The sequence below is a fragment of the Arachis ipaensis genome, chromosome B02 (genome assembly GCF_000816755.2).
Source record: "Arachis ipaensis cultivar K30076 chromosome B02, Araip1.1, whole genome shotgun sequence".
Classification (NCBI taxonomy): domain Eukaryota; kingdom Viridiplantae; phylum Streptophyta; class Magnoliopsida; order Fabales; family Fabaceae; genus Arachis; species Arachis ipaensis.
The window spans coordinates 21,128,463-21,144,939 of NC_029786.2; the positions used below are offsets into that span (position 1 = coordinate 21,128,463).

General features: G+C 36.2%; 2 protein-coding genes across 3 annotated transcripts in view; one reads left to right on the forward strand and one right to left on the reverse strand.

Annotated features, from left to right (window-relative positions):
• Positions 9,964–12,117, forward strand: LOC107625086. Of its 2 annotated transcripts, XM_016327657.2 has the most exons (3): positions 10,017–10,313; positions 11,106–11,113; positions 11,381–12,117. In XM_016327657.2, exon 3 carries the CDS (start codon positions 11,418–11,420, stop codon positions 11,877–11,879), a length of 462 nt encoding a protein of 153 aa, XP_016183143.1. In that variant the 5' UTR covers positions 10,017–10,313; positions 11,106–11,113; positions 11,381–11,417; the 3' UTR covers positions 11,880–12,117. The 2 variants fall into 2 exon arrangements, with proteins under 2 accessions (XP_016183142.1, XP_016183143.1); XM_016327656.2 differs by lacking the exon at positions 11,106–11,113 and having other exon boundaries at positions 9,964–10,311; positions 11,382–12,117.
• The window catches only part of LOC107625087 (putative G3BP-like protein), a 6,821-nt gene continuing 4,096 nt past the window's right edge, over positions 13,753–16,477 (reverse strand). The window contains exons 8-9 of the mRNA XM_016327658.2: positions 15,966–16,058; positions 13,753–14,309 (exon numbers count right to left, since the gene is read on the reverse strand). Of these exons, the coding sequence (XP_016183144.1) occupies positions 16,048–16,058 (11 nt within the window). The 3' untranslated portion in view covers positions 13,753–14,309; positions 15,966–16,047. The remainder of the gene's footprint in view (positions 14,310–15,965; positions 16,059–16,477) is intronic.

Below are 16,477 nucleotides of genomic sequence, written 5' to 3' on the forward strand. Positions count from 1 at the left end.
TTCTTAAGGTTCCATGTTTTGAAAGTTGGTATCTATTTGGAACTTTTAGAACATGCACACAGGTATTGCTTCCATGAAAATTGATGGATAATTAGGCACACATTAAGGGGGAGCATATTGAACAACGGAAAGGGGGAGGATTCGGCCAAATCATTAAAGGGAGTTTTCTAATCCTAATCCTTTCAATTCAGTTTTAATAATGTTTGTCATCGAGGAGGAGATTGTTAAGTTTGGAAAACTTAATTTATAATGATGATCAAATATTAAAATATTATTTAAAAAATTATTAAATTGATATTTGCTTCCAATAGGTTGTTTAATGTGTGTATTAATGTGCATAAAGTAAAATAAAATTGTTTCTTGATCCAAGTGAAGAAAGCCCAGTTCGGTTACTAAACCATGTTTAGCCCAATGATAATTGTTCACCACAAGTGGCTGAAATAGAAGAAATCCATAAGCTGGCCCAAGAATTTGATAAGCCTAAGCAAACTCCTCTCTTGGCCTAACAACATCATTGATCCGAATTGAAGAAGAAAAGAATGGATCAAGGGTTGGTTCGGTTACCTATTACATATGTGATTGGAATTAAAAAAAAAATTCAATTTAGTTAAATGCACTCCTTGGTAACAGAAACTCAAAATTAAATTGAGTTTAATTTTGTATTGAAAGCTTTGTCTCTTCTTGATGAACGGAATTATTGACGGTTTAGAATTCACAAATAAAATCTCGTTGCAAGTATATTTTCTAAACCAACAAAGAATCCTTTCATACAAATATTTGGTTGTCACAAGTAACAAACCCCTATAAAAATAACCGAAGTATTCAAACCTCAGGTCGTTCTCCCTAGGAATTGCAATAAAGTGTCTTGTTATTGGTTATGGAGTATGTTTTGGGGTTTTGATAAGAGACATGAAAGATAAATGGCAAGGAAGTAAACTAATAGCCAAAAAGGTTTTGGCAAGGTTTGGTGGTCAAGGATCTATATCCCTATCACTAACCACAACATAAGAATTGGTAAGGATCAATCCCATTAAATCATCCTCTAACTAGTAAAGGAAAGTCAAATGAGCTATATCAATCCAAGTCCATAAGTCCTAGCTATCCACTAAATCAATTAGTGATGGCTAGAGTCAACGACTCCCAATCATCAATTACTTGGACATTAGTGACTCAAGAATTCCTAAGTTACCTTCCCAAGTCAAGAACACAAAAATCTACTCTAACATCCTTCCAAGCATTTTATCAAACACTTGGAAGGTATAAAAAGAAAGTAAAATCAAATTACAAGAAAAATAAATCTACACTACTCAATTGCAAGGAATTAAACAACAACTCAAATCAACAATAAAGGAACATGAAACATGAATTGCATTGAAAGAGAAATAGAAGAACAAAAGTGCATCAACATAAAAGTAGAGAATTACAAGAATTAAATGCTAAACTAGAGAGAGCAAGGGTAGAAGAAGAAGAAATTGCAAAGGAAAAGTAGATCAAACAATGAATTAAACCTAGATCTAAGAGATTCTAATCTAGATCTAACCTAATCATAATTCTAGAGAGAAGAGAGAGCTTCTCTCTCTAGAAACTAACTTTTCCTCCAAAACTAAACTAAAACTAAAATATGAAGTAGTGTCTTGATTCCCCTTCAATCCTTGGGTTAAATAGCATCAGAGATGAGTTAGATTTTGGCCTGGAAAGCCCATAATTTACCCCCAGCGTTTTGCCTTTAAGTGAGTCACGTGCGAGCATCGACGCGTACGCGCCATGTACGCGCACGCGTCGCTTGGAATTTTGCTATCCACGCGTACGCGTCGCCATGCGACTCCACAATCCACGCGTGCGCGTCTGCTGTGCGTGGGCGTCGATCTCAACATCCCAAATCCTTGTTTCTTCATGAGTTCTCCACTTGCATGCTTTTCCTCTCCATCCCTTTGATCCATTCCTAGCCTTTCTAATCTGAATTCACTAACAAACATATCAAGGCATCTAGTGGAATCAAAGGTGAATCAAAACTAGCAATTAAGGGCTTAAAAAGCATGTTTTCATACTTAAGCACAAATTAGGAGACAATCATAAAACCATGCTATTTTCTTGGCTAAATGTGGGTGAAAGGTCATGAAATTCCCTAAATTAAGTACAAGATAAACCCTGAAAATGGGGTTTATCAACCTCCCCACACTTAAACTATAGCATGTCCTCATATTATATCAAGAAGGGAACAAAGGGTATCAATATTTATTGAAATGTAAACTAACTATATGCAACCTATCTACATGCAACTATCTAAATGAATGCAACTACTTCGTCAAAATAAATCAATTCCCAAGAATACATACATAAGAACAAGGGCTAAGGGTATTAATCAACCAAGCCAAACCACAATTGATTTGAGTTATTAAATATTTTTACAAACTTGCAAGAAAAGTGATGATCATAGGTGAAAACATGTAATTGAGCAATCGAACCCTCACCGGAAGTGTTTGCACGCTAGTCGCTCAAGTGTTTAGGGTTGATTCTCTCAATTCCCCCCTAATAATGTTTTCTAAGATTTGTTCTTCTTCTAACAATCAACATTTATTTCGTGCATGCATACACATATCATGAGGTCTTTTCCATAGGTTGTAATAGGGGTAGGGTCAAGGTAGGATGCATATTTGGTCAAGTGGACTTGAAATTTGAATCTTTGATAAGCTTAGACTTTCCACCTAACCTATGACAACCTATACAATCAAGTTCTAACCTAACTACCCATTCTTCACTTTTTCACATACTCATGCATTTTCTTTTCACTTCACAACACTTATGCATTAATTTTTTTATTGAACTTTACTTTGGGGCATTTTGTCCCCTTTTTATTTCTTTCTTTTTCTTTTTCTTTTCTTTCTATTTTTTTTCTTTTCTTTTCCATACTTTTTCCTTTTTCTTTGTTTTTCTCATTTTTCTTTCTTTCAAACTATATACAAGAACATCAATACATAAGGTCTATACATTTAATCAATACGTGAGTATGCACCCAATTCCCAAATATAGAAATACAAAACAAAAACACCATTTTCTCTCGACCAATGTCCCAAGTTTCCCCACTCTTGAATGATACTCACACTCACTAGCCTAAACTAATCAAAGATCCAAATTAAGGACATATATTGTTTTTCGCTTTAAGGCTTGTAATGTGCTAAAATTAAGAATGAAGTGGGTTAATCATAAGCTCAAAATTGGCTAACAATGGAAGATAAAAGGTAAGGCCATTTGGGTAAGTGAGCTAAATGAAATTATGGCCTCAATCATATAAATGCATGAATATACAAAATAATGGACATAAAGAATCAAACAAATCAAAGATTACAATCATAGGAAGAGAATAATGCACATAAGAAGGAAAATAAGTGGTTATAAGATGTAACCACGCCATTAGGCTCAAAACTCACAAGGTTGTATGTTCTTAGCTCAAAACATGATCCACAATATATATAATTCAAGCAAGTTCTATGAAAAGTTTTCACTCAAATCAATTGAGGTGCCAATGCCCTATTAAGAATGTTTTTCTTGGAGAATTTTCTTATTTTGACTAAACTTATTATACATATATACAAAATAAGAAAATGCAACTAAAATCCTAAAAAACCTAAGATGAAATGTACAAGTGTTGAGATTAGAAACTTGTCACCCAAAAACGCCGAACGGTCGAACGACCTCCCCACACTTAAGTCGGTGCATTCAAAGATGAGTAAGGGGGTACGGCGACTCTCCGGATTGCCACCTTCAGCCAGTAGGTCAATCGGTTGCTGCGTGTTCTTTCTCCTGCTTTCGTGTTTGCTTGTGGTGCATCGTTCATAAAAAACAGAAAACAACACCATAAGAAGAGAAAACACAAAAGCAAGGAAGCATACATTGTTGGTATGAGGTAAATCACTAGAATTGAGTGAGTGAATTAGTGTGACATTAATGACGAGTAGGTGTGTGAATTCCAAATTAGGCGCCTTTTAGAACACACACTAGCATTAAAAGTGATGTCACAAGAGAAGCATGCATTTCACTCGTTCTAGTATGCTTGAAATGCTCTAGATTTGTAGGTGAAGACAACTAAACAAGAAATAAAGAGGCATGAGAGCATTCAAGCCAAAATCCTATGGATGCATATGATCAAGAAGCACAATGCATGAAGATAAATGTACAACATCCATCAAGAAATTGCCTAATCAAAGAATAGGGTTCAAATCACATGGTGGCCAATTCATGCAATTCAAAAAGATATAGAATACTTGAGAGGCAATTCTCATGTAGTTAGTATTCACAAAATTAAGCATGCAAAGTTCAGAACCAAGTAGCAATATATAACCTCAATCAAAGAATCCAACAATGAAAATTAACAACAATGATGTTAAAAATAACATCCTACTTAGTGCTCAGCAGCAATAAACGGTAAACAAGACTAGCAATCCAACACTTCCAAAGAGAAACAAAAAAATAAAATGAAAAATTAAACTAACGAAACAACTATTAACTAACTAACTAAAAGAAATGGTTATGGATGGTTTTTGGAAGTGTTGGATTAGGGGTAGGAGAAAGGAAGAAGAAAGAAGAAGGAAAGAAATGGGAAGAGGAGAAGAAAAGGAGATGAAAGAATAAGGCGATCCATGCGTACGCGTAGGTGACGCGTGCGCATGGATGGTGGCAAAATGGAGGCGATGCGTACACGTAGGTCACGCGTACGCGTGCATGGCAGACCAGAGAGTCGACGCGTACGCGTCTATCCCGCTTACGCGTGGTTTGGTCTGTGCCTCAGGCACAATGTTCGCACAGTGTTCGCGCAACTCTCGGGTTGTGGCTGGGGGGTGGAAATTCGCAATCCACGCGTACGCGTGCATGACGCGTGCGCGTGGATGGTCAAAAATGCTTGGGGGGTGTGTACGCATGGATGGTGCTCTATTTTTTCAAAATTTTTCTGTGTTTTTGCACCACACCAAGTATTCCAAACCTCCAAACAGCTACCAAAACACCATAAAACCTTATTTAACATACCAAACTACCAACTAAACTTAACAACCCAATCAAAACATGAAATTGAACTAATCTACCAATATGTACAAAAGAGAAAATGAAAAGATTTTACCATGGTGGGTTGTCTCCCACCTAGCACTTTTGTTTATTGTCCTTAAGTTGGACTTATGGGGAGCTCCTTTCAAGGTGGCTTGTGCTTAAATTCATCTTGGAACATCCACCAATGCTTGAATCTCCAATAAGCTCCATCATTCAAAGTTAATGTCTTCAAGCCTTAATGGAGTTCCGCACAAGCTATGAGCTCCCAAAGTTGATCCTCATGTATCCCCGGATCCCATATCTTGTTTCTACACCCATCTTCAAGTTGACTATCGTTAATCCATGCGGGTGGTAAGCAAGGTGAATTCTCAATGAAGTGACCAAACATTATCCTAGACCCAAGAAATCTAGTCTTACACCAACCCTTGCAATTAAGATTTGAGCATCTAACCATAATGAGCCTTGATTTACGATGCCAACCACTAACCATCTCCTTTTTGCTCTTAAAGCCACAAATATGTCTAAGTTGACCATCCGTTTCAAGCAAACTGTATTCAAGGGGAATCTTGAAACTTAAGTATAAGGAATTTACCCACTTGAATGAAAGAATGGATCGATGGTGATGGCTTGGTGAGAGGTATTTCCAATATCCTTGCAAGCTCTACTCCCTCGTGTTCTTCCTTGGTTACCTCCACCTCTTCACAAACTTCTTCACTTTCAATCCTTTGTTCATCAATTTCACCTAACTCTTCTCCATCACTCAAATCATAAATGGGAGGATGAGAAAAATCTACCTCTACATTGCTTTCTATCTCATTGGGAGAGGGTTTTTCAAATTCAAAGAATTCACCACCAAGAAGATTGGATGCATGATCTTCATCTCCAAGGGAACTCAACTCTTGCTTCATTCCTTCCAAGTCTTCATTCAACAATTATTTTAGAGGTTGTGCACTCCCCTCCTCAACATCAAATTCAATCTTCTTAGAGGAATTCTCTATGATTCTAGCTTCCCATGGAGCTTCCGCATCTCCTAGGTCTTCAACCACTTCTTCCTTTTCTTCAATGATCATAGGCTCCTCCAATTGTTCCAACACAACATAGCATTCCTCCTTCTCCACCGGAGTTTCCAATCTCCCCTTCATGCTATGCTCTTCAATTGATTCTCCACATGTGAACATGGGAGTACCTTGAGTACTCAAGCATTGGGAGGCTAATCGGCTTACTACCTCGGTCAAGGTAGCCACAAATTTTAGTGTCTCCTTTTGTATTTCTCCTTGCCCTTGAAATATAAGGTCAAGGGTTTCATCCATTGAGGATTGGGGTGGATAGGAGGGTTCATTGTCTTGGGGAAATGACTTATAATAGGAAGGTGGTTCTTCTTAGTAAGGATGTGGTGGTGTATATTGAGGTGGTTCTTGGGAGTATTGATATTGGAATGGTAGTTCCATGTATGGCTCATATGGTTCAAGAGGTGGTTGGCATGGTGGATATAGGTTAAGGTCATATGGAGGTGTTTGGTGAAAAGAGGCTTGTAAGTGTGGTAGATGATTATGTTAAGGATATGGCTCATAGGCGTATGGCGGTGGTTCTTGAAAGTCACAAGGAGATTCACCATAGCCATTTGATTGGTATGCATCATAGAATGACTCTTCTTCATAGTTCATTGGTGGAGGTTGTTGCCATGAGGATTGATCATATGCGTATGGCTCCTCCCACCTTTGATTGTCCCATCCTTGATACACATCCTCATTGAAGCTTCCATTTCCTACGACATAGTTAGAACCAAACTCATAGCCAAAGTGAGAATTCATAATAAAAAGAGGAAATAAAACAAAAGCTAATAAGAAATAATGAAACAAAGTCCTAAAACTAGCAAGAACCAACAAGCAATCCAAAAATCAAGCTATTCACACTATTCACATATATACAATAACCAATAACACAACACCATTGCAACTCCCCGGCAACGGCGCCATTTTGATGAACAGAATTATTAACGGTTTAGAATTCACAAATGAAATCTCGTTGCAAGTATAGTTTCTAAACCAACAAAGAATCCTTTCATACAAACATTTGGTTGTCACAAGTAACAAACCCCTATAAAAATAATCAAAGTATTCAAACCTCGGGTCGTTCTCCCTAGGAATTGCAATAAAGTGTCTTGTTATTGGTTATGGAGTATGTTTTGGGGTTTTAATAAGAGACATGAAAGATAAATGGCAAGGAAGTAAACTAATAGCTAAAAAGGTCTTGGCAAGGTTTGGTGGTCAAAGATCTCTATCCCTATCACTAACCACAACATGAGAATTTGTAAGGATCAATCCCATTAAATCATCCTCTAACTAGTAAAGGAAAGTCAAATGAGCTATATCAATCCAAGTCCATAAGTCCTAGCTATCCACTAAATCAATTAGTGATGGCTAGAGTCAATGGCTCCCAATCATCAATTACTTGGACATTAGTGACTCAAGAATTCCTAAGTTACCTTCCCAAGCCAAGAACACAAAAATCTACTCTAACATCCTTCCAAGCATTTCATCAAACACTTGGAAGGCATAAAAGGAAAGTAAAATCAAATTGCAAGAAAAATAAATCTACACTACTCAATTGCAAGGAATTAAACAACAACAACTCAAATCAACAATAAAGGAACATGAAACATGAATTGCATTGAAAGAGAAATAGAAGAACAAAAGTGCATCAACATAAAAGTAGAGAATTACAAGAATTAAATGCTAAACTAGAGAGAGCAAGGGTAGAAGAAGAAGAAATTGCAAAGGAAAAGTAGATCAAACGATGAATTAAACCTAGATCTAAGAGATTCTAATCTAGATCTAACCTAATCCTAATTCTAGAGAGAAGAGAGAGCTTCTCACTCTAGAAACTAACTTTCTCTCCAAAACTAAACTAAAACTAAAATATGAAGTAGTGTCTTGATTCCCCTTCAATCATTGGGTTAAATAGCATCAGAGATGAGTTGGATTTGGGCCTGGGAATCCCAGAATTCGCCCCCAGCGTTTTACCTTTAAGTGAGTCACGTGCGAGCATCGACGCGTACGCGCCATGTACGCATACGCGTCGCTTGGCATTTTGCTATCCACGCGTACCCGTCATGTGCGCGTACGCGTCGCCATGCGACTCCACAATCCATGCGTGCGCGTCTGCTGCGCGTGCGCGTCGATCTCAGCATCCCAAATTCTTGTTTCTTCATGAGTTCTCCACTTGCATGCTTTTCCTCTCCATCCCTTTGATCCATTCCTAGCCTTTCCAATCTGAATTCACTAACAAACATATCAAGGCATCTAGTGGAATCAAAGGTGAATCAAAACTAGCAATTAAGGGCTTGAAAAACATGTTTTCACACTTAAGCACAAATTAGGAGACAATCATGAAACCATGCTATTTCCTTGGCTAAATGTGGGTGAAAGGTCATGAAATCCCCTAAATTAAGCACAAGATAAACCCTGAAAATGGGGTTTATCACTTCTCTCTCCTCTCTCTTTGCTTTTCGGTCATATCAATCAACAGAGAAGAAGATAGAAGTTATCAGAAGAAAAGTAAAATTACAGAGAAGCCTAATGGAAGAAAAGGCTAGGATGAAGAAAGGCTATAAAGAAGGGCTAGGATGAAGAAAGGCTATGAAGAAGGAAGATCTGAAGTAAGGCATAGCAAGATCTTTGCCATTGAAAGCAAGATTTGAAGAAGAGCTTCAAGATTTTCCTTACCAAGAAAAGAAAGGATCCGCCTCTGCCAGAGAAGAAGATCTCAGTTGCAAAAGTTTATTTCCTTTTTTGTTCATCAAAGAAAGAAGATAATCTCTGGAGCTACGCATAGGAAGAAGCAAAAATGGAAAGCAAGGAGCTGTCCTGGGTTAGAAGATCATCAAGGGTCCGAAACTTTTCTTGGAGCCAAAGTCAAGATCAAGGGCTCAGATGGAAGGAACTTGATGAAAAGGGTTGAGAGAGGTACATGCATGTTGGTTTTTGTTTTTCCCTCTCTTTTCTCTCTGTCCGAATCGCGGCTGTTTGTTAGAGAAGATGTTGCTGGGTTGGTTGAACCGGTTTTAACCTTGGAAGCTTCCCCTTCTATATTAAGGGTGAACGGCCAAGGGTTGAGATCAAGGAGAGTAAGTGAAAGCACAGAGTTCTCATAGCTACCCAAGCTTCTTGAGTTCTTCTCCTTTAAAGATATTCATTTTGTTTTCTTTTTCTTAGTATTGTCTGTCTGAGTCTCATGGTAAAAGGCAAACATTGTGAGGTTTGTAAGAAAAAGCCAGTGAGAGGAAAAAAGCAGTGATCAATATTAGAGAAAAAGTCATAGATGTCTCAGAGTTTTTTTGTACATCTGTATGTTGTATTTCATGATCATGTGGGAATTCCCTTACAAGTTGGGGTAGCACTTTGCAGTTAAAAGCTAGGTTTTGAGTCCTAGTCAAATTCAGATTGGGTGTAGGATCTGGGTTTGTCCCAGATAGGAATGGGTAGTTTCTAGAGAGAAATTAGTGTTTGTAATGTTGTAAAAACATAGTGAAATTCCATCGTTGTGGTGATGGAGACTGGATGTAGGCCACATTGCACCTAATGGCTGAACTAGAATATATTTTATGTTAATTCTTCTTTCCTACTCTTTTCTCTGTTTATGTTCATCAGGAGACAAAAACAAAAATATCTCTCAACTCAGCATGAGACAAAACAAAAGTGTCTCTTAACTCAACACGAGACAACAAATAAAAATATCTCCTTAAGTTCATCTAAAAGTAAAAAATTAATATTCAGCAAAAAGGGGTTAAGATTCAACCCTTCTCTTAGCCACTAATTACCATCAGTATTTTAAAGAGATACATAATATATTATAATCTAAAATTTGTTATTTTAGAAATACAAAAATTGGCCAATTAAAAATTCTTTATTTATTTATGGTATCATTATTTGAGTTAAAACAAAACTCTTTTTCTATCAAAAATGCAATTAGCCTTGTGTGTACATTATTGGTTATATAAAAAACTCTGCCTTGCTCCCACTGATTCTCTCTCGCTTTGAATCCGCCGCTGCTTCCTTACTCCTTCCGGTCTCCATCCTTGAGCTGTCACGCCTTCATCAGCCTCCCACCCTCCGCCGTGGCATTTCTTCTGCTCCACTGCCCATCGTCTCTTCTCATCTTCTCCACCGCCCTCGCTCCTGGTGCGCTCCGCTACTGGCGCATCACGCGTCCTCTGCCTCCCTCGCTTCCATCTTGTGTGTGAAGCTGCTCTGCCGATCTTTGCGAGTCTAGGTATTTTCCCACTTCTCTCATCTATTTCTGATTTGTTGTTACGCTATTTCATAGATAGTTTAATTTGCTGTATATATGTTTCCAATCTTGCAAAATGGTTTTTCTAATATTTTTGTTAGGTAAGATTGTGATGGTCTTAATGAATCTGTTTGTGCCTTGCTTATTTGATTGTGATGAATGACTTGATAATGCTGTATGTTAATTAATTCTTGAATTCAGGAATTGAAATGATGAGATTGTAGATTTAGATTATGAAATTGGTGTGCAAAGTTAGGCGTAGATTTTCTAAACTCAACATTGGGGTTTAATTCTTTGATTGGCTTTGCAAATTGCAAGTGACATACTCCCGTAACAAAGATTAAGTAATGTTCTCTCCTAAAGTTTCTTTATAGTTATGTTATGTGTCATGAGCCTTTGAAACGAAAGCTTCTGAAAAAGAGGAATAGATTAAGAGTGGGGAGAGAGTTGTGTAAGCGTATCTTTGTTTGATGAAGGCCATGGAGAGGGATGGCATGCATCACCTTTACCAGTGGGCTTCAACTGAATGTTGCACTTCAAGGTGTAAAGTCACTGCCAAAAATGCCTCCGGCAACTTCTTAAATTGGGAAGTGATGGTGACAACTCAGAAGGACCTCCTGGGATGAGTTATTGGCGGCACCATACAGTGGCAATGCCCTTGGATAATGTGGGAAAATGACACCCAAGTATACTTATACTCAGTTATTTACATTTAGCTCCCAAACTTTTTTGGTATTAGGAGATGGTATACTCAAACACATATTGTGCTATATTTTTAGACATTTTCTAATTTTATAGTAAGATTAATTTTTTTTTAAGTAAAAAGAATAAATAGGAGACGGAAGAAATGAAGATTGAAGAATATAATTAAATTACATTACATTGTGTTGAATTCAAATGTTAAGGGTAAGAAAAAAGGGTTAGGAATCTAGATTGATTTGTATGGTTTTTGGAATTTTGACAATAGAGGGCCTCTAGTTTGATTTTAAATTTTGTGGACCAGGCTAATAAATATCAAATTGATTCAGTCCATAACCAATTAATGTAAGCAGGTTCATCGGTTGCTGGAAGCAGGAGAAGGAGGGGGGATGACTGGAAAGCTGCAACTATGGCGATGCATATGGCAACAAGTTGCTGTAAATCGCACATCTTTGTTCCGCACGGAGCGATTCTTGCACGATGGGCCTGACAATGTAGAGGAGCTTCTAGATAGGCATCTAGTGAAGAAGGAGAAGTCCCTTGACGACGATGAACAGGAGCTCTTGAATCGGAGGAAACTCACCTCCACCCGCCGGGAAGCCCTCAGCCTCTACAGGGACATCCTCCGCGCCAGCCGGTTTTTCATGTGGCCTGATTCCAGGGGCGTCTTGTGGCGTGACGTGCTCAGAGACAACGCACGAAAGGAGTTTGAAGAGGCAAAATTTGAGACCGATCCGGAAATAGTTATCAAATTGATTGTTGGAGGCCGTGAGGCTGTTCAGTCTGCCCTGGATAAGCTTGCTAATAAGCAAAGGGAGCAGATTGACAAGGAACGCGGCGGCGGTGGTTGAGCAACTGCTCCTTTATGTGTTTGTTCGACCATTCTTGTATTGTAGTTGCTTTCCATATAGTGTATTTATTCCTCTGTTTTCTTCCTTGGGTGTTTATATCAGTTGTTACAGATCATTTATAGTTCCAAGATATGTTTATTTAAAACTAATTAATAATTGAACAGCAACTGGAGCAACGGCACTGGCTTATGCTAATATTGTTTTATAAGAAAACTTCCATCTGATCACTCATTCAATTCTATTGGCCAATAATACTAATATATTGTTGCTTACTTCTATTTCTTTGCAAGTATTGAAATATTAACAACATTTGTTTAAATATTTGCAATAGGGATACTTCGTAAATTCTTACAGTATTTTTGTCTCTTGTAAAGTTTAGGCCTCAGTTAACCTTGATTATTTATGCTGAAAACATCTCATTAATACTCCTAACTTTAATGTTTCCTTCATTGAATTTAATTGTAAAATTTGGAGATTATATAAACATTTTTTAATTGTTTTTAGCTTATCTTGCATGCAAGATCTTGAAAATCGTGAAAGATTTAAGAATTTAGCAGTGAAATTTTTTAAGAAATTACACCAATTTTTTAAGATTAATTATACTAGTTGCAGAATTTCAGCAATTTGAAATGAAAATAGTCTCGAGTAGAAATGTAGGTATGGTATTATCATTGTCAGCGAGTAAACTCTAAACCACAAAATTCAAAACATGTCAAACTAAATTCCAATTTCCAAATAGTTTGTCCAATTTTTTGTCCTAAATACCATAATAATGATCATCATAAGATACTTTCTTTACATCATTGTTTCACCATAAAAGATGATAATATTACTTGATATATAACAGCCAATTCATTTTAAAACAAATTAATGCTTCATTTTTTTTGGTACTTATGAATGTTTCATGTTTGGGGAAATGGATTATCTCCAGTTTTTTTAACACTTGACAGAATCCAGTGTGATCACCTTTGATTCTATAAGTGGGACCAGAAATAAATAAGAGAGAGAGAGAATAATGAATGATTAGATTAAACACTGCACACCATCCAGTTTTTTTTTTCACTGGAGAGGATCCACTCGCGTATGGCACCTCTACTTTCTTCTGCTGCACTTTCTTTTTCTTTCCTTAGCTTCCCCAAAAAAAATATAATAATAATAATTCCTCAAACTCAAGTGCTAATAATATGAATCCAATGCAAAAGCATAAACCAAAAACACAAAGGGTAAACAAAAGTGGCACCGCTCAAACTTTAAAGTGGTCAAGTGTTAAAGTGACAGAAACTTGGTTTGTTTGCAGCAGAACTTTTTTTGGAGGAGAGGTTAGGCAAAATTAAAAAGTTTAGCACTTCTTTATTCCAGGTTGTATAGTTAGAAATTGACCCAACATTATAATTTCCTCATGAATCTAAGTCATGATCTTTTATAGAATTCTTAATTTGACTATTGCAAGTAGTTGTAGTTTTATATTAAACTAGCTTAAGTGAGTTTTTATTAGTTCTCCTTGCCAAATTCAATTCTATACTTTTATGTGATTTAAGGTAGTGTTTATTGAACTGGGACTAGGAGATTCCGACTTAGTATTCCGACTTAGTATTGTATTTGATAGCCAGAAACTGAAACTAAAATTTTAATTCTGGACACTTTACATGAAACACAGTATAGCAACTTAGTTTAGTCTTTGTCTTTCATGCTATGTCTCTCATTCTCTCCCCCAAACGCGGCCAAAGAGTGTGATAGGTGATAACCTAATGATATAAATTTCCTTTGCAAGTATGCTTCTTTACAATTGTTGAGAGACCAAGTTGAACATTTACTTGATTCTATTGCTACCACAAAAACAAACCCAATATACTCCAATTTGGGCACAACACTCTGCATCGAAAATATGATAATTCAGGAAATTCATTAATTTCTGGAATATACTTCTTTTCCTCCCTTTTTAACACAACCTACTCTATCATTGAAAGCACTTCACAATTCACAATCCCTGACATGAAACTACCTTAATGTCAAAAATTTTCCCACTTGAATGACACAAGCAAAAGCATTCAAGGGAATAAAATAACACTAACTCTACACAAGCAAAAGAAGCTAATTCAATTCAATTCATGGCTTCACCTAGCAAATAAAAACACCTGAAACATATTACATAAAATTACTTTGTCAGGCAACAACAGTAAAAATGTTCAGTATTAAATATGCAAAATCAAGATCTAACTTCAGAAAATGTGTAAGCTCCGAAATGAAATCTTCATCTGAGCTTTGATATAGGCTTCCTTTTTTCCTATTGCGATCCACGCTGAGGAAAACCGTTGCTTCTTATTCTGTGGTAGTCAGCACCATCGTGATTACTTCCCCTACCCAAGCCCCTACCACCAAAACGCCCCCTCAAAGCATCGGTTGGATAACTGCTTCTGCCCCTTCCCCTTCCTGATTCAGTACAGAGGAAATAGACAACAGAAAATAAGCCTACTCATTTCTAACCATTGCACAAGAAAAAGCGAAATGATGAAACATTGCACAAGACTAAGGGTGCATTTCCTTTATTCTTTATTTTGGGGCAAAATCTCACAGCTTTAATTTAAATAAAAAACATGTATTCGGTTCTTACATACTTAGACAATTTTTTAAAATAAACAGAACCACCCCCAAATTTGTGTAGTTTGTTAGCAAAAGCTAAAGAGTACCTTCTTAAAAAGATATCTGTTTAAGCAACAGGAGGATAACATAAGAAATTTTCCTTAATGAAAAAGCAATACACAGATCAAAAACAAAACAAACAACCTTACTAGTCCACTATGAAGACAGACATAAACAAAGGAGCCAAAAATCATCCTCTTGCATGACATATTTCATTTTACCATTTTTGTTTTCATCAGATATTAGTAGATCATATAACCATGAACTTTTATATATTTAATGTTAACAGTATTATGCATTACTGGGGTTATCAACCAAGTTCAAACTTAAGTATACAACAACAGATCTTGTTAATGGTTTTGTTTATAGTTTTTCTTGGTCATTGATAGAACTGATTCAGAAATCATAAGAATGATCTATTGCTACGGAATTTTTGGTCAATGTGGCCAAGGATCCAAAATATCTATAGAGATTAGGGATCTTTCAAAAGAATATCCCTCTCAAATACCGAAAAACATGATTGCCTTTTCTCCATCTCTTATTCTTATTCATACCAAACTTGTGCCACACAGAAAAGAAACCAACTGTTCTATACTCCTATCAAAGCCTCCAAAGAATTCATTTCTTCATAAACACAATAGATAAAACACACAAAGCAACAATGCTATTGATGCTTTTTATGCTACATATATTAAGCAATAAGCATGGAGACACAATCTAGCTTGTGTTAGATCTTATATCATACGGTGAATATATAACTACACATTCAATTTAAGAAATTATTTTGACTCAAATAAGCCAACCCCAACTAGTCGGATAAGGCTTTGTTGTTGTTTTATTTTGACTCAAATACTGTTAGGGACAAAAAGACGGACAAATTATCAGTAATGAATATCTTACCGTTAGATCTTGAATTATATTTATATACATTTTGTGCCGTAGTCCTTTAGGCTGCGTTTGTTTATAGACACAGGACACCAAAACAAGGACACAGAGATACAAAATCATGTTTGGTAGATGAGACATGGACACATTGTGTCCAGAGATTCTGAATTAGTGTATTTTGTGTCCTTCTCAACAGGAAGAATGCAAAAACACTAACGAGAGACACAACTTATTTTTTCTATCATTATTCTTATTAATTTTTCATAATTATATTTTTTGTTACTATATTTTTCTTTCTAAATTTTTTGTATGGAAAAAAATTAGAATAAATTAGACTTTTATAATTTGTTTTTTCTTATACTTAGTTTATCATCAAACAAGATACAAAAATACTAATTTTTGTGTCTCTGTCCTTTGTGTCTTGTCTGTGTCCTGTCTTGTCTCATTCTCATAACCAAATGCAGCCTTAATTAATAAAATTTGGTATGTCCCTCACGTATCAATGTCCATGCTCATATATATTTAAATAATGCAAGAGAAACTAAAGAAGTGGGACATTACTTCCACCCCGAGCTGCAATGCCATTGTTTGGTCTCCGCTCCTCGATGTATACTTGCCTGCCAGCCAATTGTATAGGAGAAGCCTACAGTGATAGAGTATTAACAGGTAAGATATTTATAAGGGAAATAAATAAATAAATAAAATAATGTAAAATGTCATCTGGACACAAATTATTGCAACACAAAAAGAAAGTTGATGACAGTTAAAAATAATTGAGTTCACGTGCAGTCCAACTTTAATTCCGGGCTAATACTAATGATAAAAAAAATCCACATATTATTTAGAAGCAAGTAAAAGAGAGAGGGTAATAACTAATAGTAAAGCATCAACGGAAATTAATAACTGCGCCTACTTATATAAATACCATAGCTAATATTCAGATATCAGTGTAAAGCAAACAAACAATAAACAGACATCGATGTTTACTTTATTTACGGAATTCAATAATTAGATCAAAAGATATAAATCACAATAATAATAATAATAATAAACAAAACAACACTCTACACTAC

Excerpts from the sequence above, each read along its gene's own strand:
- LOC107625086 (XM_016327656.2), top strand. The coding sequence starts at position 11,418 with ATGACTGGAAAGCTGCAACTATGGCGATGCATATGGCAACAAGTTGCT.